Source organism: Panulirus ornatus, chromosome 13 (assembly GCF_036320965.1).
Source record: "Panulirus ornatus isolate Po-2019 chromosome 13, ASM3632096v1, whole genome shotgun sequence".
In the NCBI taxonomy this organism is placed as follows: domain Eukaryota; kingdom Metazoa; phylum Arthropoda; class Malacostraca; order Decapoda; family Palinuridae; genus Panulirus; species Panulirus ornatus.
In genome coordinates, this window is record NC_092236.1 from 11599480 (window position 1) to 11626489 (window position 27010).

General features: G+C 37.1%; 2 protein-coding genes across 5 annotated transcripts in view; one reads left to right on the forward strand and one right to left on the reverse strand.

Annotated features, from left to right (window-relative positions):
* Nucleotides 1-9104, forward strand: part of Sym (symplekin scaffold protein) — a 175086-nt gene extending 165982 nt beyond the window's left edge. For both annotated transcript variants that reach the window (XM_071668629.1, XM_071668628.1), the window contains exons 17-20: nucleotides 53-240; nucleotides 2017-2193; nucleotides 3470-3571; nucleotides 8513-9104. In XM_071668629.1, coding sequence (XP_071524730.1) covers nucleotides 53-240; nucleotides 2017-2193; nucleotides 3470-3571; nucleotides 8513-8518 — 473 coding nt within the window. In that variant the 3' untranslated portion in view covers nucleotides 8519-9104. The remainder of the gene's footprint in view (nucleotides 1-52; nucleotides 241-2016; nucleotides 2194-3469; nucleotides 3572-8512) is intronic.
* A 1923-nt stretch (nucleotides 9105-11027) lies between these two features.
* Nucleotides 11028-23940, reverse strand: LOC139752752 (mitochondrial intermembrane space import and assembly protein 40-B-like). Of its 3 annotated transcripts, none has more exons than XR_011713572.1 (3): nucleotides 23690-23940; nucleotides 19722-19805; nucleotides 11028-13528 (listed from the first exon to the last, which is right to left on the reverse strand). XR_011713572.1 is itself a non-coding variant. In XM_071668634.1 (3 exons), the coding sequence occupies exons 1-3, from the start codon at nucleotides 23768-23770 to the stop codon at nucleotides 15952-15954; spliced, it is 450 nt and encodes a 149-aa protein (XP_071524735.1). In that variant the 5' UTR covers nucleotides 23771-23904; the 3' UTR covers nucleotides 14640-15951. The 3 variants fall into 3 exon arrangements, 2 of the variants coding, with proteins under 2 accessions (XP_071524735.1, XP_071524736.1); XM_071668634.1 differs by lacking the exon at nucleotides 11028-13528 and adding an exon at nucleotides 14640-16232 and having other exon boundaries at nucleotides 23686-23904; XM_071668635.1 differs by lacking the exon at nucleotides 11028-13528 and adding an exon at nucleotides 14640-16232 and having other exon boundaries at nucleotides 23749-23899.
* Nucleotides 23941-27010: the final 3070 nt, after the last annotated feature.

The following is a 27010-nucleotide window of genomic DNA, read 5'->3' on the forward strand; positions in this document are numbered from 1 at the left end:
CCTTTTTTGGTATACATGAGCCTTCTGTTGCTTAATAGATTTATTTTTGCAGCAACTGGATTATGTTTTGCTGAACGAAGCATCTACACAGCTGAGGTGCTGGCCTTTGTTCTGCAGCAGTTGATGGAACAACCAAGCTTGCCTACATTATTTATGAGAACTGTCATTCAAACACTCACACATTACCCTAAGTTGCTGGGCTTCATAATGAACATTTTACAACGACTGATTTCAAGACAGGTTAGCTCTGAAAAGAAGAATGCATATTTTTGATGTAGTTTGTATTGTTATAGAATTTTTTGTTCATCTTGTAGTGTTTTCAATAGAATTGACTTGCAGGTTTTACATAATCATTTTAAATAAAATCAGAATGTTTTAATCTTTCATGAAGTATAGTAAGTTGAGTAGGCTCTGTAGTATATGAAAATTGCTTGAGACATTTTTCCTTTTAAGTTATTAGTTAAGAGAGCTTTGTGAGGTATGAATAAGGTTTTTCAAATGTTTTATATACATGTGCAGTTGATCAATGATAATGTCGGATAAACTTTACCTTCAGCAGACAGAGCTAGGCATCATTTATCTGGATCTTGTGGCCTTTCAAAAAAAGATAAAAGCCAGTGGTGATGCCTTTTGTTGCTCTAATGCTCTCTCAAACAGAATACTTACATCAACTTTCTGGATGGATGGAATTGCAGTGATACGAAATGTTCAGAGGTCTTTTGTGGGTAGGATTATAGATTGAGGAGTGTGGTGATGTGTGTATGTCTGTGTGAGGCAAGTGTGGGACAGTTTAGGAGTAAGTTCTCTATTTCTCCAGTATGGAAATTGCATCTTGGGCATGAGGTATCTTTTGATATATTGAACTGGTGTTCGTTTAATATTGTAGAGGAGGTTGGTCTTATGATGTATTGAATGTTTTGTGTAATTGTAGAGATGGATGGTGTCCACATGTATATGCACATGTTATTTGTTATTATCATTACTATTATTATACTTGATTGCTGTTTCCCATGTCAGCGAGGTAGCACCCGGAAACAGATGAAGAATGACCCGTCCACTCATATACACATATATTTACATAAACGCCCATACACTTACATATACACATACATATCAACATATATACATACATATACATACACAGACATATACATATATACACATGTACATATTCATACATACTTGCCTTCAATCCATTCCCAGCACCACCCCACCCCACGAGGACACAGGATCGCTGCCTCCAGCTTTAGCGAGGTAGCGCCAGGCAAACAGACAAAAAAGGCCACATTCATTCACCCTCAGTCTCTAGCTGTCATGTATAATGCACTGAAACCACAGCTCCCTATCCTCATCCATGCCCCACAGACCTTTCCCTAGTTTACCTCAGACGTTTCACATGCCCTGGTTCAGTCCATTGACAGCACGTCGACCCCAGTATACCACGTCATTCCAGTTCACTATATTCTTTGCATGCCTGTCACCCTCCTGTAGGTTCAGGCCCCAATCACTCAAAATCTTTCTTGCTCCATCCTCCCACCTCCAGGAGGTGAATGCTTCAAGAGCTGAATGAATGTGTCTGTAATTTGGTGCAAGGGTTCATCTGGGAGATTTTGGTGCAAGAGTGAGTTTAGTTAGCTTTTGAATAAGTTTTGTGCCGAAAAAGGATTGATGCTTGGAAATACCAGTTTTAAAAAAAGTGTATAGATAAGTATATGCACTATAAGTAAATGTGTATAAGTGGGTTGGGGGTCAGTGGGCATTATTGGATTTTTTCAGTCTTTAGAATGCCTGTAATGTTTCCAGGACATTATTTTGGGCAGCAGAGTCATGATTTGGTGGTGATGGAAAGTGTTCTAGTGGACCTTATTTACTTGGACTTGACATTTTCTTGGATTTTTTTATTGATCTACTTAATATTTTTTCTTTTTTGTTGTATAAATGTGCCAGTATTGAGTGAACCTCACTGCTAAAGGGAAAAAATGCTTTCATTACTTTGAAGTTGCTTTTCATCCTCAGGTGTGGAAGCAGCGAAAAGTTTGGGAAGGATTCATTAAATGTTGTCAACGTGCTGGAACACAGAGTTTTACAGTGTTGCTGCAGCTTCCTCCAACACAGCTTGCAGATGTTTTCACCAGTGCCTCTGATCTCCATACAAGACTCATTTCTCATATAGCTACTCTCACTGAAAATCAGGCAAGAGATCCTAAATCATTATGGCATATCCTCACATATACTAAATGGCTTTTTGGTAATAGTGATTACAATTACTGAATTATTTTGTTTTTCATATACTTGAAATAAATCTTTTCCATTAGATAAATTTTACTCTTTTTGTATTGGTAGATAACTAAAGACTTTGAATTGAATATATTTTGCACAGAGGGCTTAGAGACACTTGCTTTACAGTCCCATCCTGTTATAGCAGCTTGTCCCAACACATTCAGCATATAAGCACTGCAGGAATTGTCTTCTGTTGGCCATACAAGCGCAAACAGATCGTAGAAATAAGCAAAATGTTTGTTAACTCCCTACCAGAACCAACTTTTTGCCCAGTTTCTATTCAGCTGCGTAAGAAACTTCATCTACAGTCTCATGGGATTAAATTTATAAATGAATTGCCATCAGCAATTCAAGGATGGGCCATTTTGATACCTGCTTCTTTCCCTACACGTTGAAACTTTGGAGCATTATACCCTCTCATGTCTCCTAATAAATGTGACTTGGCACATTTCAAAAGACAATTTTTCATTTTCTCAAAAATTTGTAGATACTTCCCTTGTCTTTCTTTTTCCGTTTCATAATTATCTTGAACATGTGCTTGGTGTTAATGCAGTATCGTAATGTTGGGTAGTAATTGGGTCTAAAGCGATTCTGTTTGGGTGAGAGATGGCTACCTGCATTATTTATTTGCTTATATACAAATATGCCAAAGACCTCTTTCTAAAGCCTTCTGCAGCCCAAGGCTGTGCTACTTCGGTAGCAGAAAAATGTGGACTTTGGAGTTGGAATTTCTTTGACAAGACTGTACTCTTAGTGATACAGCCTTGCTAAGGTGGCTTTTCATTTGTGGTGTAATCACTTGCAATTGGAGCTGGGTAACACCCAATTGCAATATGTATGCAGTTATAAAGGCTTGATCTTGGGCACCAGAACCTGTTATTATTGCATTGTTATAAAATATTCATGATTGAAATTATTAGAAACTTGATGGACCTCATGGTGTGAAGAAGATAATTGATTTTACCATGGGAAGATTCAGTATATTGATGTCCTTGTAAGTTGCCAGTCCTTGTAAGTTACCAGTTTAGAGGATTTTCTGTCTTTGTATATTACTTTGTTCTGTTTAGATATTATATTTTATTTGATATTTATTTGATTATACTTTGTCGCTGTCTCCTGCATTAGCGAGGTAGGGCAAGAAAAGAGATGAAAGATATTATCTTTATGAATACTGTCTTCATTTTTACAGAGAGCACACATACCATCCAACTTGATGGAAGTAATTGAAGGCCACAATTCATCAGACCAGCCACAATCTACCCCTAGTGAACCTCAACCAACCCCTCAGGAGGTAATTATTTATTCTGATTATTGATAAGGCCAGTTATGTAGAGGAAATAAGATTTTAAATTTTTCATTATTGATTGAATTCATATAATTTTGACGATTGATTGAAACATTGCAAAGTATTGACAGTGGAACTCACTGTTAGACAATTGTTGTGATGCATATGGAAATGTTTCATTATGAAATCTGGGGCTTTCCACTCCATTTCATGACAGGTCGTTTCCATGGAGCACTGTAATCTGTGCCCACCATAAATGGCAAAAACCCATTCACAGAATTTTTTTTTATTTTTTATTATACTTTGTCGCTGTCTCCCGCGTTTGCAAGGTAGCGCAAGGAAACAGACGAAAGAAATGGCCCAACCCCCCCCCCCCCCATACACATGTACATACACACGTCCACACACGCAAATATACATACCTACACAGCTTTCCATGGTTTACCCCAGATGCTTCACATGCCTTGATTCAATCCACTGACAGCACGTCAACCCCGGTATACCACATCGCTCCAATTCACTCTATTCCTTGCCCTCCTTTCACCCTCCTGCATGTTCAGGCCCCGATCACACAAAATCTTTTTCACTCCATCTTTCCACCTCCAATTTGGTCTCCCTCTTCTCCTCGTTCCCTCCACCTCCGACACATATATCCTCTTGGTCAATCTTTCCTCACTCATCCTCTCCATGTGCCCAAACCACTTCAAAACACCCTCTTCTGCTCTCTCAACCACGCTCTTTTTATTTCCACACATCTCTCTTACCCTTACGTTACTCACTCGATCAAACCACCTCACACCACACATTGTCCTCAAACATCTCATTTCCAGCACATCCATCCTCCTGCGCACAACTCTATCCATAGCCCACACCTCGCAACCATACAACATTGTTGGAACCACTATTCCTTCAAACATACCCATTTTTGCTTTCCGAGATAATGTTCTCGACTTCCAAACATTCTTCAAGGCCCCCAGAATTTTCGCCCCCTCCCCCACCCTATGATGCACTTCCGCTTCCATGGTTCCATCCGCTGCCAGATCCACTCCCAGATATCTAAAACACTTCACTTCCTCCAGTTTTTCTCCATTCAAACTCACCTCCCAATTGACTTGACCCTCAACCCTACTGTACCTAATAACCTTGCTCTTATTCACATTTACTCTTAACTTTCTTCTTCCACACACTTTACCAAACTCAGTCACCAGCTTCTGCAGTTTCTCACATGAATCAGCCACCAGCGCTGTATCATCAGTGAACAACAACTGACTCACTTCCCAAGCTCTCGCATCCCCAACAGACTTCATACTTGCCCCTCTTTCCAAAACTCTTGCATTTACCTCCCTAACAACCCCATCCATAAACAAATTAAACAACCATGGAGACACCACACACCCCTGCCGCAAACCTACATTCACTGAGAACCAATCACTTTCCTCTCTTCCTACACGTACACATGCCTTACATCCTCGATAAAAACTTTTCACTGCTTCTAACAACTTTCCTCCCACACCATATATTCTTAATACCTTCCACAGAGCATCTCTATCAACTCTATCATATGCCTTCTCCAGATCCATAAATGCTACATACAAATCCATTTGCTTTTCTAAGTATTTCTCACATACATTCTTCAAAGCAAACACCTGATCCACACAGAAATGCTATTTATTTTATCTTTCCCCCTGACTTAGTTATTGTTACATGTATTCTTATTCGCTTAAGTATTTTCAATTATTTTTCCCTCACCCACTTTTTCTCAAGTTTCTTACATCTTTTAGGAATTCCAAAGTTCTTAAGAGTTGCTCTCCTTTCTCTTAACATCATTGCTGGTTTTCAACATACCCTTCTCAACAGTTTTTTTTTTAATGGTTAGCAATTCTTCTTTTACAGACCCTTTTTCTTTTTCCAAACAGTATGTCTCAGACTGTATCACAAGTAGAATGAAAGATAACCTTTTTATTTACTTATGCTTGTCTTCCTTTATCTCCATGTAATCCCTTTTCCTTGTTACTTTTCAAACTTCTTATACTTGTTTTAGTACTTTTTGAACACTATTGATGCTTATGCCATCTTTCTTTTTTACCAAAAATACTATGTTTTTGTGTCATGACTAACACTTAAAGCTTACCTAATATGTCTTAATCATCCATTATCAGTCTGTCCATCAGTAATCAGGAGTCACACTTTAACCTTCAACACTACCTTGGTTACCATTTCAAAACTGCATTAGATACTCATGAAACTTCATACAGTTGTTTCTCATCATCTAAAGAATTGATTGGCAGAAGCAGCATGACTTTAACAGATGAAAAAGGTTGAATTTGTAACTTAACCTACTTCCTAACTTGAAAAAATTCAACCTTTGGCCATGACATTTTAGTTTGTTTCCCAGCATCAAAAGAATACTTTTTCTTTAGCTGGTCATAAAAAAGGCTTAATATGGCTCTTAACAAAAAAATTCTACCTTTGGCCCTGGAACTTCATGTAGATGTTAATGATTACTTTGCAGACAATGTTTCTGCCTACTAATCATATTTCATTTCCAGCAACTGTATTGCTTTTCTGGCAACATGTGTTCCATGGAACACCCTTCCAGTTATTGTAAAGATAAAATTTACTCTATGTAATCATTGTTATTCATGTGTTTTCCTTATTAATTTGCCACCAACTACCCATACATGTTCTTCCTTATGATCATTAATTATTTCTGCATTAACTCTTCATATTTTCCCACTACATTAGTTTGTCTGATGACAGTACAGTATTTGGTTCATTATCTTCCTTCCATGCTCCTGATAATTCATGAAGGAATTTACTTACTGTTGTCATTTTTACATAATATTTCCACCCACCTTCTACTCAGAGATATATTTTTTCTATAGACACTTAACATGGAAGGATATATGCTCCACCTGATCCAGCCTTCCTTGTATATTTTTTTTTCATTTTACATGTTTATTTATTCAAGATTAGTAGAAGACATTTTTTACCTTTTACACATGTAAACCCATCAGGTATTTGAAGTATTCCATACTTTTACTTAATCTTCTTGTTTGTGGACCTGTCATATTGTTGCTTTAAATCTTTTATTCTTCCTTCCTATATGTCCCCAGCTATCATTCTTGTGGCCAGTGATTACTTTGTTTTCAGTACAATAGTTACTTTTGCTACCTAGGGATTTTTCATTTAATTAACTTGTTTTCAAGAGATTCCATCTTATGTCCATTCCTATTCAGCTTTATTTGACTGGTTGTCTTATGGAAGACTTATTGTTATCTATTGGAATGGGATTACTCTTGCTAACCATGTGTATGCTTCTATCAGTATCTTGTAAGTTGGTGTGAAGATAAATGTGTTTTCTGTGGATATGGGGATGTAGGTGAAAAATTACTACCCATGCATCAACTGCATGAAAGGCTAAAGAGGGGCAGGAGTAAGGGCCAGTAAATCATCCTTTTCTCTTGTGGGAACCAAGGAAGGAGCCAAGTGAGAATTTTTCCTCAGAGATTCAGGTCATTTTTTTTCCAAACACTACCTCACAAGAGTGGGAAAAAAATTAGTGTTTAATGAATACAGTTTGCCATAATTCTTGAGTTAGGTACCAGAAGCCTCCACAAAATTATCAAATTTAAGGACGGTATGTGGTGTGAGGTGGTTTGATGAAGTAGGTAATGAACAGGCAAGAGAGATGTGGTAATAAAAGAAGTGTAATTGATAGAGCAGAAGAGTGTGCGCTGAAATGGTTTGGGCCTATGGAGAGAATGAGTGAGGAAAGATTGACAGAGAGGATGCATGTGTCTGAGGTGGAGGGAAAAAGGAAAATGGGGAGACCCAATTGGAGATGGAAGGACAGAATAAAAAAGATTTTCAGCAATCAGGGCTTAAACATGCAGGAGGGTGAAAGGCTTGCATAGGATACAGTGAATTGGAACAATATGGTTTACTGGGGTCAATGTACTGATTGTGGATAGGAAGCTGCGGTATTGATGCTTTACACATGACAGCTAGCGAATGGTTGTGAGTGGATGGGGCCATTATTCATCTGTTCCTGGCATTACCTCGCTAACACAGGATATGGCAATGAAGTGTGAAAAAAAAAGTTTAATTTAGATAGAAGTAATGAGTTAGGTACCAGAGGTGAAAAAATGTGCATAAACTGTTCCAAAACTACTTTAAGAAACTCTAACCATCATACATAGGACAGTGGTGGCAGCACTTGTAGAGGACTGCAGTATGCTGTATCAATGCCTTCAGATCACTGGGTTTTGCTCCAGTAAGCCCCCCATTTTTTAGAAGCTGCCTCCGTCTCTGTAACACATCTACTAATACATATGACAAACACAATAAGGGAAAAAAATAATTCAGTTTATTTGATGTGACAGGGGTGTATTGAATTAACACAATAAGGGAAAAAACAAATAATTCAATTTATTTGATGTGACGGGGGTGTAATGAAGTTGTTGACATTGGCAATGTGGTCCTCCACCTTCCCCTTTAGTATATGGTCATACACTTCAGTAGAGAATTTATCGAACATTTTGTCAATAATATACAGGTCCTTACAGTGGATCATCATTATCAAACCATATTTTTCATTATCAAATTTTTTTTTTAATTTGGTAATGGAAAATACCAAATGTAAGCCCTGAGCTGAGGATGCTGTGAGAGTCCTGTCTAGGCTGGAGCAGGAACTTGCCCATAAGTTGCATTAACTTAGATTCATAAGCTGCAAATGCCACCAGTCTTAGTGTGAAATTTCAGAAAAGTGGTATGATAGTTGTACTTGTGAATTTGAGTTTCGGGAATTATCTCACCTTTACTATATGTCTTTTTCTAGGTGTTATATGTATCATAAGTAAACTTTATACCCATATATTCAGTATAATGTATGACTTACCATACATAAAGTTGTTCCATTATTGAGAGTTATCATTTCTTTTTCAGACCTGAGGAGAAGAGGACTGTATGACATTGTGGTAAATTTTAAGTCATTCAGTCCATTTCATTTAAATGTGATCCAGACCTGAGAAGTATGCAGCTGTAGGAAACTTCCACAGAGTTACTTTGTAAAGGAATGAACTGACAAATCAATTACAGTATTTATGTTCCCCATGGTAATAGTAAAGTGATATTAAGTACAAATGTTTTCCTTGTTGACACTATAACCTGTTCCGATTGTCGCACAACTGGTTATTTTTTTCATATAATATTATCTTTTTCGAAATGTTTTTCTTACATAGTGCATTCTAGTACATAATAATATATTGTATCAAATAATATTTCATTAGGAATAGTATAGCCAGTTGTGGATTTTATTTCTATGGGCAAATGAATGACCTAATTAAGTATGGCAGGCACGTAACTTATTTCAATTTTCAGTCAACCAGGTTACCTTCTTTGGCATGATAGGTTATCATAGTCAGAGACTCTGTTTACCAGATATCATTTTCTTTATTAATGTAGTATTGGTGATTAATATAGAATGTTAACTTTTTAAGCCATTATGTGAAAATTAATTAATTATTTTATATAAAACTTTCATGTATTTTTCATCCTTGTGGCTGTTGAAGTGATACAAGAATTCTATTGTACTGAAGTAAAGCTTTAGGTGCCATTCATTGGTGACTAGTGTACTTCTTCCATAACCAAGGTAGCATAAGGATTCATTCACAAACATTGATCTCTTTGAAAATGTCCAAAATCCAGGTAAGGTACATGTCTGGTAGCTAAATGTGTAGCATAAGGATTCAATCACAAACAGTGATCACTTTGAAAATGTCCAAAATCCAGGTAAGGTACATGTTTGGTAGCTAAATGTATGCAGTCCCCCCCATATTTTGTTTCTTCCTATAATTGTTCCAGCATGCATCTTGCACTTGAATGTTTATTATTTTTTTTTTATTTTGCTTTTTCGCTGTCTCCCGCGTTTGCGAGGTAGCGCAAGGAAACAGACGAAAGAAATGGCACAACCCACCCCCATACACAATGTACACACACACACACGCCCACACACACAAATATACATACCTATACATCTCAATGTACACATATATATACACACACAGACACATACATATATACCCATGCACACAATTCACACTGCCTGCCCCTATTCATTCCCATCGCCACCTCGCCACACATGGAATACCATCCCCCTCCCCCCTCATGTGTGCGAGGAAGCACTAGGAAAAGACAACAAAGGCCCCATTCGTTCACACTAAGTCTCCAGCTGTCACGCAATAATGCCCGAAACCACAGCTCCCTTTCCACATCCAGGCCCCACACAACTTTCCATGGTTTATCCCAGATGCTTCACTTGCCCTGATTCCATCCATTGACAGCACGTCAACCCCGGTATACCACATCGATCCAATTCACTCTATTCCTTGCCCGCCTTTCACCCTCCTGCATGTTCAGGCCCCGATCACTCAAAATTTTTTTCACTCCATCTTTCCACCTCCAATTTGGTCTCCCACTTCTCCTCGTTCCCTCCACCTCCGACACATATATCCTCTTAGTCAATCTTTCCTCACTCATTCTCTCCATGTGCCCAAACCATTTCAAAACACCCTCTTCTGCTTTCTCAACCATGCTCTTTTTATTTCCACACATCTCTCTTACCCTTACATTACTTACTCGATCAAACCACCTCACACCACACATTGTCCTCAAACATCTCATTTCCAACACATCCACCCTCCTGCGCACAACTCTATCCATAGCCCACGCCTCGCAACCATACAACATTGTTGGAACCACTATTCCTTCAAACATACCCATTTTTGCTTTCCGAGATAATGTTCTCGACTTCCACACATTCTTCAAGGCTCCCAGGATTTTCGCCCCCTCCCCCACCCTATGATTCACTTCCGCTTCCATGGTTCCATCCGCTGCCAGATCCACTCCCAGATATCTAAAACACATTACTTCCTCCAGTTTTTCTCCATTCAAACTTACCTCCCAGTTGACTTGACCCTCAACCCTACTGTACCTAATAACCTTGCTCTTATTCACATTTACTCTTAACTTTCTTCTTTCACACACTTTACCAAACTCAGTCACCAGCTTCTGCAGTTTCTCACTTGAATGTATTAGCTGTTAATTTCTGCTAATATGACTCAGGTTATATGTTTTTACGTATATGATCTGAGTCAATAAAAAACAAAGGTGGTTAACTTCATTTAGGAATGAGCTAGATTATGTTGATGGAGATATTAATTTGGGTTTATGTATAAAATTGCACATAATGTTCTGAATGTAAAATGGAAACTGGTTTGTAAAACACATGGTTTTGAACATACATTGAATATAACTCTGAGGCCTTGACTTTTGACTCAGACCTCTAAGACTTGATTAGATGCAGAACTTTCCACATCCATGCCTTCCTTTAATCCAGTCTTCACATACTATGTACACAATCATTTTAGTTTATAAGACCTTGTGACTTTGACCTCTGACTCCAGCTCTAAAAATTTAGTCAGGTGTAAAACTCTGTTGCAATATATGCGGTACAGGTTTGGTATATATCCAATCATTTTGTTGTAAGATATTGTTTTACACAAACATTGAAGAGCATTTTGGTACACAGGACCGTGTGACTACCTTTTATCCCGGATCTATAAAAGATAATAGAATGTAGTGCTTCCTCTACAGCATCTAGGTATCTTTGGTACATATCCAGTCCATTTGACATTATGTAAATACACATAATATTGACATTTGAACCTGTCAAAATTAATAATGTAGAACTTAAATGTAGTATTTGTGGTATGATTTTGGTCTGTAACCATTTACCGCACAATCATATTTACTATACACAAGCATATATAAAAGTACTCTGACCATGATCCCTAATTTCCAAATATAAAGTTGATGCAGAACTTTGTATCTGATATCTGTTGAGCATGTTTGGACACTATCCACTCTCCCAGTTATGAGATATTTTGTATACAAATTTGTGGTAGCATTTTAGTTCTTATGAGATCTGGTGACCTTGACTTTTGACTGTGATCTTAAAAACTTAATTTGGTGTAGAACTTAGCTGTGGTATGCTTCGTCCACATCCAGTCACCTTGTCATGACACTATACATTTGTTTAGGGCACTTGAAGAAGGACAAACCAATATGCTCCTTTGCTTTGCAAGTGGGAGAATTGGCTTGTTTAATGTCACAGATATGATTACTGTTACTGAAACTTCGCATCCCTCCTCAACAATTGTTATCCTAGATACTCCTATAACTATTATGATTTTAACATCCATAAACTTTTTCAATAATGGTTTAAGTGCTTTTGATGCCAGTAGGTTGTCAACATACATCAGAAACACCAGCCCCAACCCTCATAGCGTACCACTTGATACTTTGACCCAGTTTTTGATATATGAAGAAAAGTTTTGATTATTGAAGGAGTTCCCCTTTTATTGCTGCCTGATTTTTATTAAATACTGTCATGTGAGGAATACTGTTGAATGACTTGTGGCAGTCTAAGAACTTGTGATTTACCCACCCATCTTCTGTCTAGCTCCATGATTACTCTTTCATAATAGTTTAAAGGTTTTGTTTTCCACAGCTGTTTCCCTCTGCATCTCACATACATAATAATTAACCTTGGGATAGGTTAAAAAGAGTACTGCCTATGTATCTCCTGTATTGTAGAAGGCAACTATTGAGGGGTGGGAGTGGGTGGCTAGGAATCCTTCCCCGAGTATTATGACTCCATAAGGAACAAGGCCAAGTGAGAACTCGCACCCCTCCCCCCCAAAAAACGTGGGGGGGTTGTCTCCTATTACTAAGGTGAGAGATGGCAAAAAGAAATAAATTATCCATTTTTGTTCTCTAATTGTATTCAGCATTATTTTACAAAACATACTCTTAAGACAATGCGTTCCCACTTCTCCTTTCTTAAAAATGTAGTCATACCTTCATTAGTACTTATATAACTTTCTTTTTTGTGGGGAGATACTACAAAATGATAATTTTTATACTGATGAAATGTGTAAAGTGGGTCAAAAGTCCTGCCTAAGTACATACAACAGGTACTAGTCTCTTTTTTTGTCTGAGCTGTGCAATCAACCAACAGGAAGAGCATTTCTTGGTCAGTATTCAGCCAATCAGCACTTTGGGTCACTGGTTTTGAGTCTTCACCATGGTCAATATCTTCATAATATTTTTGCCTACTTTTGTGTGCGCAAAGAGGCCCATAATGCTTGAAAAAAAAAAGGCCTGCAAGTGTTAGTGTTGGTAGTGTGGGCAGTCATCAAAAAAAGGCCTGCGAGTGTGTGTTGGTAGTGTGGGCAGTCATCGAAAAAAGGCCTTAAAGTGTTAGTAGTTTGAACAATCGTTTAAGGAAAACCAATAACTTGGATGAGAAAATGCAGTTTATAAGGCATGATGATACAACTGACATTCGTTTCCAGCACTTTTGCCAATTTATTTACTGTGTTTTTGCCCACTTTTCTGTGGGCAAGAGGGCTATAATGTCTGGAAAAAGGCCTGCAGTTGTTAGTCATGGTAATGTGAGCAGATATTTAAGGAAAAGCAACAGTCTGGGTATTTAAATGCAGGTTATAAGGTGTGACAAGGCTTCCTATGGCCATGTTTACTGCAGTATTGTTAATTTGTTGCATTTTTGCTTACTTCTGTGTGTGGGTGCAAGTTGTCCACAGTTTATAGCGGAAGGCCTGCAGATGCATGCGCATACAGGCATTGGTCGGACAGAATGCACAGGTGAGTACTGTACCGTAACTTACAGTATTTTTTACCGTTAGATATTATTGTTATTACTTATAAATTTATTTAAAACAATCAAGTGGACACAACCATCATTTGTGTTATTACCAGGATGCTGGTGAAGCCCTTATATGTATTGCATTGCTTGGTGAGCACCATGCTGTTGGTATGCATCATTGGAGGCATGTTGTAATTGCTCTGTTTAGTGCTCCTTTTGCTCAATTCTTTGACCTGAAATACATCACATAGGTAACCTTTCATCGATAATTTAAAAATTCATAGAGTATGTATGAAAAGGTTTCACAAACTACATGTACCTTACATGGTGCTAGATCCTCAATATTTTACTTTGCACTAACAGCCTCAGTACCATCTATTTTTGTGCAGTCCCTTCTTGTTACTGTTGGGTGTAATGTATGTACTGTGAATAGTGGAACATTCATTGAGCTCCTTTCGTTTCCCCATCTGCTATAAAAACTCTTTTGAATTCAATCTGATTATTTCTTCCTGAACCAATAAATTTATGTCATCTGCTTTAGGCCCAGAATTCCTAAGCTTCCATTTTCAAAGTTAACTGCATTCATTTCTTGCTTTCTTGTACTTTTCAAATGCTGTAGGGCTTTTATGGTGTTTACATCTCCATGGAATGTTCATATTTATTGTCTCTGACCTCTTTCCTCCATATCATACATTTGCATCCATTTACTACCACCATCATGATAGACTTTACAGAACCTCCTCTACCACTGCTCTTTTCTATGACAGAGGGATTCCTTTCCCAATTTGTATTTCGCCTTGGTCAGTTACCATCCTTCTATATCTTCTTTGGGTCAGGTTACCTCTATGCAGTATGAAGTGGGTTAATCACATAAGGAATGGCATTGTTAGGGAGAGTTTTGTTAGTATGTACAGTCTGACAGAGAGCTGGTAGTTGTGTACTGAAATGGTTCAGGCATATGGAGGAGGAAAAAAAAAAAGGATTTGTGTCAGAATTGTAGAGAGCAAGTGGGAGGGGGGAGACCAAGATGGATGGATGGAAGGAAGCTTTTGGGTATTAAGGCTTAATCATTCAGGAGGGTGAGAGGCATGCATGGGATAAATGGAGTAAATGGGATAATGCTATTAGTGGACTGATAAGTGTGGTGTATGGGAGAAAGTGGGATGATGCTATCATAGGACTGAATTAGGCATATGAAGTAGTCAAGGGAAATCTTATAGTAATCTTAGGGCATGGCTGCGGATGGTAAGTTGTGCAAATGAGCCTATTGTATGTGTTCTTGATATTACATCACACAGGCAGGAGGATCTATCATGTGTATGATTAGGAAAAATAAAAATACCATTTCTTGTAATGGAATGTGGTCTTAATCCATTCCAAACATCCCTGATTTGCATATTTCTTACCCTTTCCATTATTACATCCACACATGATTTAGCTCATTAAATAGTAATACCACATGAATAAGGAAAATCTTTTTTAGTCTTTTACATTTCATAACTGCTTCTGCAGGCAAATAAGGCCAGCTGGTATACACCACCACTAATATGTTGCAGAGAATGATGACAGAATGAACATATCACACACCTTTCACTTAGGTAACCTACAGCTGTACCTCATTTTATCCTAGCCCAATAGAAATCATACCCTACTCTTCCCATTACTCCTACAATCCCAGCCCAATAGAAATCATACCCTACTCTTCCCATTACTCCTACAATCAGCTTTCATAGAATTACAGGATACAGCTAACATGAATTAAAAATTCAGTATTTTATTTTATAGCTTCATTTTTTTTTTTTTTCATACTATTCGCTATTTCCCGCGATAGCGAGGTAGCGTTAAGAACAGAGGACTGGGCCTTTGAGGGAATATCCTCACCTGGACCTCTTCTCTGTTCCTTCTTTTGGAAAATTAAAAAAAAAAAAAAAAACGAGAGGGGAGGATTTCCAGCCCCCCGCTCCCTTCCCTTTTAGTCGCCTTCTACGACACGCAGGGAATATGTGGGAAGTATTCTTTCTCCCCTAATAATATATAAGGGAAAGGAAGAGAAAAAACCCTCACACATGTTCTTACAGCTCACTCTAAGCAGGGTGTTTTAGACAAGTGGATTCATACTCTACCAAATATAACAAATTTCACCATTTTATTAATGTTCGAAAAAATCCTGTTCATTTATAAAAATATTAATTTTGCCATTCAAGATGTTTTCAGAAATTTTTATTACCAAATTATTACCATAGCTGTTTATAAGATATACTCTTTTATTGTACAAAATTATGAGGTTTTAAGTGAATACATTAAATAAGTATGTTTAAAATATGTAAGGCATCATTCTAAAAAGTTTTCATTTTATTACTAAAATGAAAATAACAGTATAATGTCAAATTCAAAACACATACATAGCACCCGCATATCCATTTTATTTACAATTTATCTCCTCATTAATGATTACTGTTTGTTCCAAGATTTTCAAATAAGTAATTGCATCATAATTTTCTAATACATTAATCATAAATTTCATATAATGCCTTATGTCATGACAATACTGCATGTGCACACTTTCAGTCACATATGAAATATTTTGTCATCACTAAAGTTTACAAGATATTATATGTACATTAACAATTACACTAAACCAAATAGATTTTAAAAACTATGCTTCTACTGAGACTTTATCAGACTGTTCTACTTCGACAGGGGCTTCACTGGGCACTTCGTCTTTGTCATCCTTATTTCCATAAACATTAGGGTACTGTGCCATACAGTCAGACATTTGTCGGAAAGGTCCTATACAGTCACTACCTTTGGGATCTGCTTCTGAGTAGTGGAAACAAGTAAATGCTTCTCGAAACTCAACACCACATGGCCCTGTTGCCATACCTCCTAAGCATGGGCAGGACCAATTGATTTCTCCATCTGGTTGTATAAGTCCAGCTGTTGAGAGTCAACAAACTTAGAATAATATTTTAAATATTTTATCTATTTAATGAACAACTTCAGTGTTAGGAAAATGCTGTATATGTAATATACCATATAAATAATTTCTCTAGTACTTTTACTCAAATATCCAGTTAAAAGTTCCGAGGCAAAAACACTACATCAAACATAAAAAATAATTTCAAATGTTTTACCGCCTGTATCTTGCCCATCTTTTAATAATCCCAATACTTAGAAAATTCATCACCCTATAAAATATGAAAAATATTCCTATGCTTTATCTCGTAGAGTAATTATCCAATTAAAAGCATGCTCCAATGCCAAAACATATGTTATCCCATTAAAAGGAATAATCAATAGTACTTTAATATCTGAAATAAAGTAAATGACAGTTCAATCAGCTGAGAGTTCTCCAAAGTCTGTTTGTTACAAGATCTTCATTTACATTATCTAAATAGTATGTTAGTTTGTACACCAATGTAACTATGACTATCAACTTAAATCCTGAAAATTAAGAAGTTCCTACTTGTATCAACTTACAGATCACTTGTACTGATGTTTATACAGCAATGGACAAGACTTTGTCATCCATTTTCAGCATTCTGAACTGATATTCTGATAAATCAATGAAATGGGGTTTTTTATGGTTTATTTCCACTGGTTTGGTAATAATGAAACTTTTAAGTTTTTCACATAAAAGTTTTTTTTTACATTCAGCTCATCTAACAGGAACAGATTTTTTTTTTCTAATTCAAGACCAAAGAAGGGAAAGTTTACCTATACATAAGTACCAACAACGAGACTTTGCCCCTAGCAGTGCTAGCTCATATTACTGTGTTCTGTTATTATGCTGTGCTCTTCCACTGCTATACTTTTTTAGGAATCATTCTAGGTTGATTTGGTACAGATAGTTTACTCAATCATCCTAACAATTTTCTTTTGAAGGTTCAATGTTTACTCCAGCAGTGTTCCTTATTTCACTGAGCAAAACAATGAAAAATCTCTCCATCTTTCTTTTAGGGGCATTCTTGTATTTCTAGTCATTATCATTCTAATATATTCCCTGAAGTATTTGCAGACTTTACATATAAACATTCTAGTAGTAAATTCACTGTTTGTCTGAATTTGAGTATATCAAACTTGTCTGAAGTGAGGGAGTATTTACTTTTTAACTTCCTACCCAAGGAGTCCCATCCTGTCTTCTATGGGACTCCCACAGTTCTCAAGAAGCCAGCCATGTCCAAGAGGTGAGACTACAGGTAAAAAAAAGTGTAGTATTAAGAGTATGTGTATGACGAAACAGTGTAATGCAACTGAGCAGGAAGTATTTGGTGTCTTCATTGTGGTAGTTGCATCATGGGCATGAGATATGGTGAAACAGTTTACAGCATTTCAGGTATGGATGAGAGTGGAATTCTTGCAAAGCTGAGGAGTGTGGTTTCTGAGGAGTAAATGTCTGGTGGACTGATGTTTAGCACTCAATTGGCAGGGAAGATATACAATGTTTGTTGAGTAATTCTGGTGTGAGTTTTGTCAGTGTTGTGTCTTCTAAGGGTGGGTGGCCTTGTTAGTATAGCTTGCCGAAGTGTGCAGTAGAGATGTTATTTTCTTTTTTAATATTTGGGGATTGGTGATTAGTTATAAATTGGTTTGGATGGGAAGGATCTAGTGCTATTCCAAAGAAGTGGATGCCAAGCATACTTTCATGGGATTGTGTTTTGAGATTATTTATTTCATTGCGTTGGTGTTAAATGTCTGTAATTTCTAAGCAGGCATTGATTGTTTTAAGTGCTCTGTTTGGTGTGGCTTGCAGCTTTTTTAATATCTGCTTGTGACCAGGCAGGTGAGATATAGGTCTGGATGGAATGAATGAATCGTTTAGAGAGGATACTAAGGGATACTTTTTCTTACCTAAATCTTATGCCAGTTAGTGTTTTAAAGGTATTTATCGTATCATGCACACATTAGTTTTCAAAATTAAAATGTGAAATAGAAATTCTATCAATATTTATAACATCATGTGGTCCACAGGACAATAAATTTAGAATTAACTCTGTATGATCCTTCGTATTATGTTGTCTCTCCAATCATCTGAGAGAAAGGCTGAATGAATTTCACTAATACTTTGCATAAATTTAGCCATCATATCAGACATGGGGGCCATTTGAGGAGATTTCCCTCTAAGGCTCAGTCATCTCTTCTGGAACAGTACATTGCTAATGTGGGAAATGGCAAATATGTACGAATATTTATTTTTTTTTTTATTATACTTTGTCGCTGTCTCCCGCGTTTGCGAGGTAGCGCAAGGAAACAGACGAAAGAAATGGCCCAACCCCCCCCATACACATGTATATACATACGTCCACACATGCAAATATACATACCTACACAGCTTTCCATGGCTTACCCCAGACGCTTCACATGCCCTGATTCAATCCACTGACAGCACGTCAACCCCGGTATACCACATCGCTCCAATTCACTCTATTCCTTGCCCTCCTTTCACCCTCCTGCATGTTCAGGCCCCGATCACACAAAATCTTTTTCACTCCATCTTTCCACCTCCAATTTGGTCTCCCTCTTCTCCTTGTTCCCTCCACCTCCGACACATATATCCTCTTGGTCAATCTTTCCTCACTCATCCTCTCCATGTGCCCAAACCACTTCAAAACACCCTCTTCTGCTCTCTCAACCACGCTCTTTTTATTTCCACACATCTCTCTTACCCCTACGTTACTCACTCGATCAAACCACCTCACACCACACATTGTCCTCAAACATCTCATTTCCAGCACATCCATCCTCCTGCGCACAACTCTATCCATAGCCCACGCCTCGCAACCATACAACATTGTTGGAACCACTATTCCTTCAAACATACCCATTTTTGCTTTCCGAGGTAATGTTCTCGACTTCCACACATTCTTCAGTGAAGGGCGCAAATGGGGAGGTGATAACAAGTAGTGGTGATGTGAGAAGGAGATGGAGTGAGTATTTTGAAGGTTTGTTGAATGTGTTTGATGATAGAGTGGCAGATATAGGGTGTTTTGGTCGAGGTGGTGTGCAAAGTGAGAGGGTTAGGGAAAATGATTTGGTAAACAGAGAAGAGGTAGTGAAAGCTTTGCGGAAGATGAAAGCCGGCAAGGCAGCAGGTTTGGATGGTATTGCAGTGGAATTTATTAAAAAAGGGGGTGACTGTATTGTTGACTGGTTGGTAAGGTTATTTAATGTATGTATGACTCATGGTGAGGTGCCTGAGGATTGGCGGAATGCGTGCATAGTGCCATTGTACAAAGGCAAAGGGGATAAGAGTGAGTGCTCAAATTACAGAGGTATAAGTTTGTTGAGTATTCCTGGTAATTTATATGGGAGGGTATTGATTGAGAGGGTGAAGGCATGTACAGAGCATCAGATTGGGGAAGAGCAGTGTGGTTTCAGAAGATGTACGAAAATATATATATATGTACTCTTGAAGTAAACTCATACCTGGAGGTTCATCATCCTCTGGTAATGATACTGCTGCAGGTCCATTGTGGTCCTCCTCTGTTACAAATATTACACGATCTTTTCCTGTTAACAGATAAGCACATTTTGAAAATACAGTCCTGAAGTTGATAAGCAAATTTGCTGTACAGGTACTACAATAAGCATGCACTACCCTACAGTCAAGGTAATGGGATACATAATGCCAACATAAAAATCAATATACAAGTAACATGAAACACTGCATATTAAAAGTATTTGGATAAAACCTGTTACACCAATTAGATGAGCTAATATAAACCGTATCATAATTTAGCATATGACTCGAGGTTAAAAAAAAATCATCCTTTTTGACCATGGTGGCAATTTACCCCTCTCTATTACTTCCATGTAAAGAAAAACCTTTGTTTCTTTATAGAAGTTTTCAAGTTCTTACATGTGATTTGCTTTCAGTTTGTTTTATTATACATTATGAGAAATGAGGACAGAAATTAACACATGAACCATTACTGCATTTACTGGTCACAGCTGAAGTGAGGAAATTCTTTAGGAAATTAATTCACTTACAAAAAATTAATCTAGGACATATATGACCATATTAAGGTTTAACTCCTTTCCAATTTACATTTGGCAGGTCAAGTACTGGGAAATAATTCTACAAACCTTGGACTTCCAGCCCAACCTAGGTAGCTGGGGCAGACTTGTCAAAGACTAGCCACAATAATATTCTAAATACTGCTCTTACTGTAAGTGTGTTATTCTACAACTCAAACATTTCATGATATTTTAAACTCGTACTGTTTTATTTACCATTTTCTCTTTCCAATAGCACCTCTCTAAGTTTCCTTCTGATAAGAAACAAGATCAGTCTTGAAATAATAGGCACATAAGGATATGTTCCAGTACACATCAGTTAACAAAGAACACTGGTTTACAGTAAATGCCAAATTAAAATCTGGCATCCAATTACTTATATTTTGCAAGTTTTGCATTAAGAATGCAATAACATGGCCAAGCTTCTTCAAACAGAAACAAAGTACTGATGTCCTAAATTGTACACTGCCCTACTAAAGCCACTAGAACCACTGTCTCATCCCAGAACAATTTATGCTATACCAGCTACATATTGTGAATGACCCAACATATGACTGGGATGACCGATATTTGACTTAATTATAAAGCAATTTTCTAAACCTATCAAGAGGGATCACTTCCTTTTCACAAATATACATGTGGAGCTCAGGGCTTTATAGCAGTAGAATGAAGTCACCAACCACTTAACAGTACTAATATCACTGAAAGATATCAAGCAATTTCCCAAAGAAGAAGCATATTCATGTTAGGTATAGCTAGGTCCTTTCATCAAATTCCTACATTTTGCCCTAAAATACTTAGAATCAAACAAACACAGCAAAATAAATCTGAATCTATCATATTCGTACCGGAAACATGAAACCGAAACATTTTCCCCTGTCCTACATAGCCCTCCCTACTATCAACTTAATTTATATATAAAAAGGGGGCTCCACATTATACTCCAACACTTTCAATTTGTTCTACAGACACAACACTACCATAACAAAATAAAATCAATCACTTTATGAAGCTATTTCTATAGCACCCTTGACCTGGTACTGCTGCATTTTTTTATCTCGGTACTTAACCAGTTTAGCATAGCATTGACTTTAGCTATGAATGTTGAGTGATATAAATTAATGCTAGTGTTATATTTAAAGAATACAGTAACAGTTGTGAAGCACAATCTGTAATATTATATTTTATGTAACAATAATACACAATGCACAAGTGGCAAATTAGGGAGAAATGTGGGGTTAATTATCATACAAAATTAGTACTAATACGTAATACACTTGTAAAAACTCAACAGAACTTATGAAAACCAAACCTAACTTCCCTAACTCTCAAGATTTATTTTAATATCCATTATTCTAATCGAAACATACCAGTCACACCCATGACTGAGCACCAATAAAATTTAACCTTATGTCAACAACACACAACACAGCCATGCATTCCTTAGAGGTGGACAAATTTATTGTTGGTATATTTCTATTATCATTTCGTCTACAAGATGAGGTTTTCTTTGAAGGTCACTTTAACAAACATTTTTCTAGATAAACATAGGCCATTTAGCTTTATCTAATATTTAATGAAATGGTATTTATGTGCTTCAAATGTGTTAATGTACACTCTAAACATCAAACTAGCACCTACCTCAGCTAGATATTCTTTCTCCCTTCTAGGAATAGTCAATAAATGGGTAAATGGTATGAATAAGTGTTGTGTGTATACCTAAGGTTTAAGACACAATACTTGCAGGTCAAGATAATTGGCAACATGTAAAATCTTTTGCCACCCCTTAACATATCAATGGCAAAGTTTTCTTATTTTCACATACTGTATCATACTGCAATGTCCTAAGCTCAGTTTGTATGCCATGTTTGTAATTGTCTATGTTTGTATGAAATTTGATAGGCAGTGGTTACTTTGCTGGAGTATTCATGATAACAAGGATGGGATCTTCATTCTACTCTTATGAAACTGTTGTTTTGTATGAGGATTTAAGACTGGGTTTTTCATAAACATTAATATCTCTTGTATTGATATAAAAAATAACCTACATGGAAAGAGGGTTACGAAGGATAGAAAAAATGTATAAATAAAAATTATGAACATAAATGATACAGCTGTGATGTGAAACCTCGCCTGTAAAAAAAATGTCAATAACATGACAGGGTATGTATAATGAAATTACTCAGAGAAGAAAATCATCCTATACTGTACTTACATAAATGAGGATCCATCCCATCTGCCAGGGCCCGTCCCCATCAATTCAATGCCCTCCCACACCATACCAGTTAATGTTGAAAGTATACTACTTTTATGGGTATTTCATTCAGTAATATATGATACAAAAATAACACATTGGAGGGTGGGGAACTTTCTTTTTTTCATTATTATAAAAAAGGAACCTTTTGAAACGAAAGGATTAGGTTCAGAAAGTGTTAAGTTTAACTAGTCAGTGTAAGTTGATAAGTTAAACTAGTCAAACTAAGCCTCCCTTCCCAATCTTAACCTAACTCGACATAATGTTGAGGTGGTCAATAGTTCAGAAATACTGAAAAAGCACTGCAAGCATACTTATACTTGACAATTGTGCCAACATGCTTATTATCAAACCAACTTTAAGACTGTTGTATTTTACTCCATATTTTCCCTGACCTTCAAAGCACATTTTCTAAGAAGCTCTAAAGATTGTGTTCAGAATGGAGCTCTGGTGTGGTTAAATGAAAAAATGAAATTAGCGATTCTACTTCAGGTTTGGTATGTTTGGTTAGATATGGTTAGACTGTTGCATTTCCCACTAAAGGGAGACAGGGTATTGCATCACTGGGATTTAACATGATCAGTCGTCACTATTTGGCACACAGCAAAGTATGGTGTGGAATTTACTAAAGCATATTGGTCATGGAGGTCCTGAGAGTGGAGCATTTGTGTCTGATTTGTCATGATTGCAGCACTTACTATTTACTATTAGAACTATAAGTAGTACGTCTTGTTCACCCAGAAATATATTTTGCCCCTCAGGTACTTCTACCAGCAAGACGACCATTGCTTATTCATTTCCAAGTATATGAGGCTTATAAGCTTTACAGCCATTCCTGTTCACATTTAGGTGATAAAGGACATCTAACCTTACACATACCCTCAATGGTCGTCTATGCATATGATACTGGTATATATTTACCATATTCATCACTGAAAATATCTCGAATTGTACCCCGTGTTGAGATAAATGACTGGATAGTTGCTTCTGTCATCTAAAACATTTTTTTCTTTCTGGTTTGATCAAGAAAACCGAAGTTTTACATGTATTGTTGTAGCTGATGTAGCCTGTACATTTCGTAAGTTCTACCATGGCATTTGAGGGTTTAGCTGTTTATACCTACTTGACCAATTATTGTGTGTATCTTGCCGATTTCATCAATTGGGAAGGAGAGCCAATTACCTTCCTGTTTGCAGTAGGACATCCCTATGTATTAGGACTACGTAAAATCAGCAGCAAGTATTAGCTTGGTGTTTGTGCCTCACGCCGCACAGGAGACAACAACTGCAGCCGACACGATGCTAAGAACTTTCGTAAGACAGGAAACTTTAGTTTATAATCTCCAATTGTGTAACGTTTGTGTAAAGTGTGTGCTGCCACCTGATGATAGGAAGTAGAGTTGCACAGCAATAGTCAAAGATAGCTTATGAATAGGCGGGTTCACAGATATTTTGAAAAGAAATCCTAATTATTGCATCATATATGAATGCATGTAGCGTAAACTCAAGTGTGTAGTTGCTACATATAGCGGATAACCACCTTAGCAGTGAGTAGTCCTTCCTGGTATTAGTTTTACAGGCTGTAGCTGAACATTTATTTCCTCTAAAGGTTCAGAAGTACATTTAATCCACTCTTATTATCACTGAGAATAGAGGTACAGTCAAAAGAATAGATATTATGTTCACACATATATGCATATATTCATGATGAACAGTGCCGAATTCACAATGGTATTATTTGAAAGAGGTCTTTAGTTAACCTTCTCTTGGGAAAGAAAACTTTACGGGAGGTCGTAGCTATTTGGTTGGGAGGGGATTTTAGATCTATCCAACGTAAATTGCAAATGGAAGATTTTAAAGCGGGGGATGAAAAACCATATTTTAGATGGCTCTTAGAAAACAACACCCTCTTTGATTAGAATATTTCTGGAGTAGAGGCACCACTGCTGCATAATAACATATTCATCATAGATCTACTACAGTTTAAGAAGCCTTAGCTAGCCCATGTAGATTCTGGCACCTTCTGGAGAGGAAAAAGTTACACCTGGTAAATGCTTTGGTCCACTCGCGTTGATCTTCCCAATACTCACGCAGCTCTCCCTCAAATTATTATTTTTTCTAGCTTCAGAAGGTATAGAATAAGGTTCTACGATTTTTAAGTAGCACGTATAATCGTTGTTATTGCAGATTTACTTAACAAAGTAGAAAGCTCCCCGTCCGTAACTTTTAGGTAATGTTTGGAGCTGGCCAAGGTCTGGTGTAGCCACAATTCATTGTAACCTACATAGATATGTTTATCTCACATGAGTGCTTTTATGCTCCTAGGATTATCTTTAACACATGATGGATTTGTTCAAGAGTTTCCAGTTGGCGGTTCTATGTTGGTATAGACGGCCTTAAGAATTATTATTCCCAAGGAAGTTGATATTCCCATAGCTCAACTAAACAACCGACCACCATCACACGACAGGGTTTGTGTTTATCATATGACCTACAGCAATATAATATTTGATATAAAACAGGATTCATTAATTGTCTTATTTGATCGTGCAATGTAAGCTTTGTGACGTGAATGAGAAAGAAATATATGCATAACATTTTTACCGAGGATTTCATGGATAATATTTTCATATATGATTGGTACATCTTCTGCCGCAAAAATGTCGCATAAACTGAACAAATATGTGTTACACACTATGGAATCGCAAAACAATTCAAGAATAGTTTTGTAACATTTATATTGTAGCTAGAAAGGATGAATATTTTGCCATGACCATTTTCATATTCCTGCAATATATGAGTTGCTATGTTTGACCAGCGGGCTCATTATTCTCAATTTTACGTTAGTTAATACATTGTGACCAGACAGCAAAACATTATAATAATCTACGTTTTCATGTTTCATGTTTAATAGGTTTGTATTTTTTTTCGATTATATGTGAATGTCGATAAGTGTATGTTGTTTAAACAATTTCAACTTGCAGTTTTCAAAATGTTTAAAGGGGATAAAATAAGTATTCGGCCAGGGGAATGTTTTGCACCTGCCTCAGAAACTCAGTTTGATAATTATAAGAAAAAATCTGAAGACAAGCAAATAAGAGTGTTCTTTTGCAATAAACGAACTGAAAGTAAGATAAATGATAAATGATAGGCAGCGATAAACATGTATTATGGTGTGACCAACATAGGTTCTTTCTGGAATTTTCGTCACCATTAAAAGCCAACAAGAATGTCATTCTAAGCTGTTGTCCTTGTCTAGCTGGTTTGTTGTCTGGGCTCAAGGCGCATTACCTGCTGGGGACATTAAAGCTGTCAAAGTCAAGCTTCATCCAAACACAAAAAAACTTTAGGTGTTTGGATAACCTTAAACCTCAAACACCCTCATAATGTATGTGGCCCATGTCCTCAGAAATTATGTCAGTTATTCATAAAGACACAGGATTCTATTTATAAGGAGAAGGTCCACGTACTGTGGAAATACAGAATATAAATTGCGATAATTTTAACGATTACCTAATGTGTAAACACTGATTATGTCAAATTGCCCTTATTTTTACGTATTTTCTTTCGAAAGAGAGAGAAAAAAATAGATTTCCATCAAGCTTGTCTTAAACATATATCTTGACCAAAGTGACACATTTGACAAACGAAATATTACATCCTAAAATGGTGTATTCTAGATGAATTTTACGGGAAAAATTCAAGGCCGCTCATTAGTCCCTGAAGACGCAGGGGCAAACAGGTTATTAGATAAATTCACTGAAGTACATTTAATAAGAGTAGACGAGTTCGAATATTACTTCATGAAGATTTGCTGCTGCAATACTTTGTTCAAGACCGAACTATGAACTCAGAATGGCTTGGGGAAAACAGTGGGGAACGAGGACCATTTCCTGCTTAGTTCTTGTTACAGTCCTGTTAACACCAAGACGAGGTTTAAATGTGTGTGGTTGAGTTGATTCAGGATTATTGGGAAACTAGGAACGGAGTCCACGTCAGGTAAATGCCTCGAGCACTGTGATTTGTTCGCCCTGGACAGCCCACATAGAATGTAAGGGTTTTAAAGCATATTCATCACCTTAAATTGTTGTAACGAAGTGTGTGTGTGTGTGTGTGTGTGTGTGTGTGTGTGAAAAGATTCGCCATGAGTAACCCTACCTACTATGGCCTGTTTTGAACGACAGGTCGTTCTTAGGTTGCCCAAATAGGTGCGTCTGTATTTCTCTGCCCATGAACTCTAGGACGAGTTCAAAGCAGGCTATTTGTGTTCGATTCTGTGTACGTAAACTGTAACAATTTATATGGAAGCTTTTCTTGAATCAAGAATTTGCAGTCAATTGAGAGTAAACTGTTTGTGATGGTTGGTAAGTGTGTGTAATAAGTGCTGATCAGTGGATGCCAAACATGAAATGTTCAGAAGTTAGAAGCTTTAGACCATCGTGAGT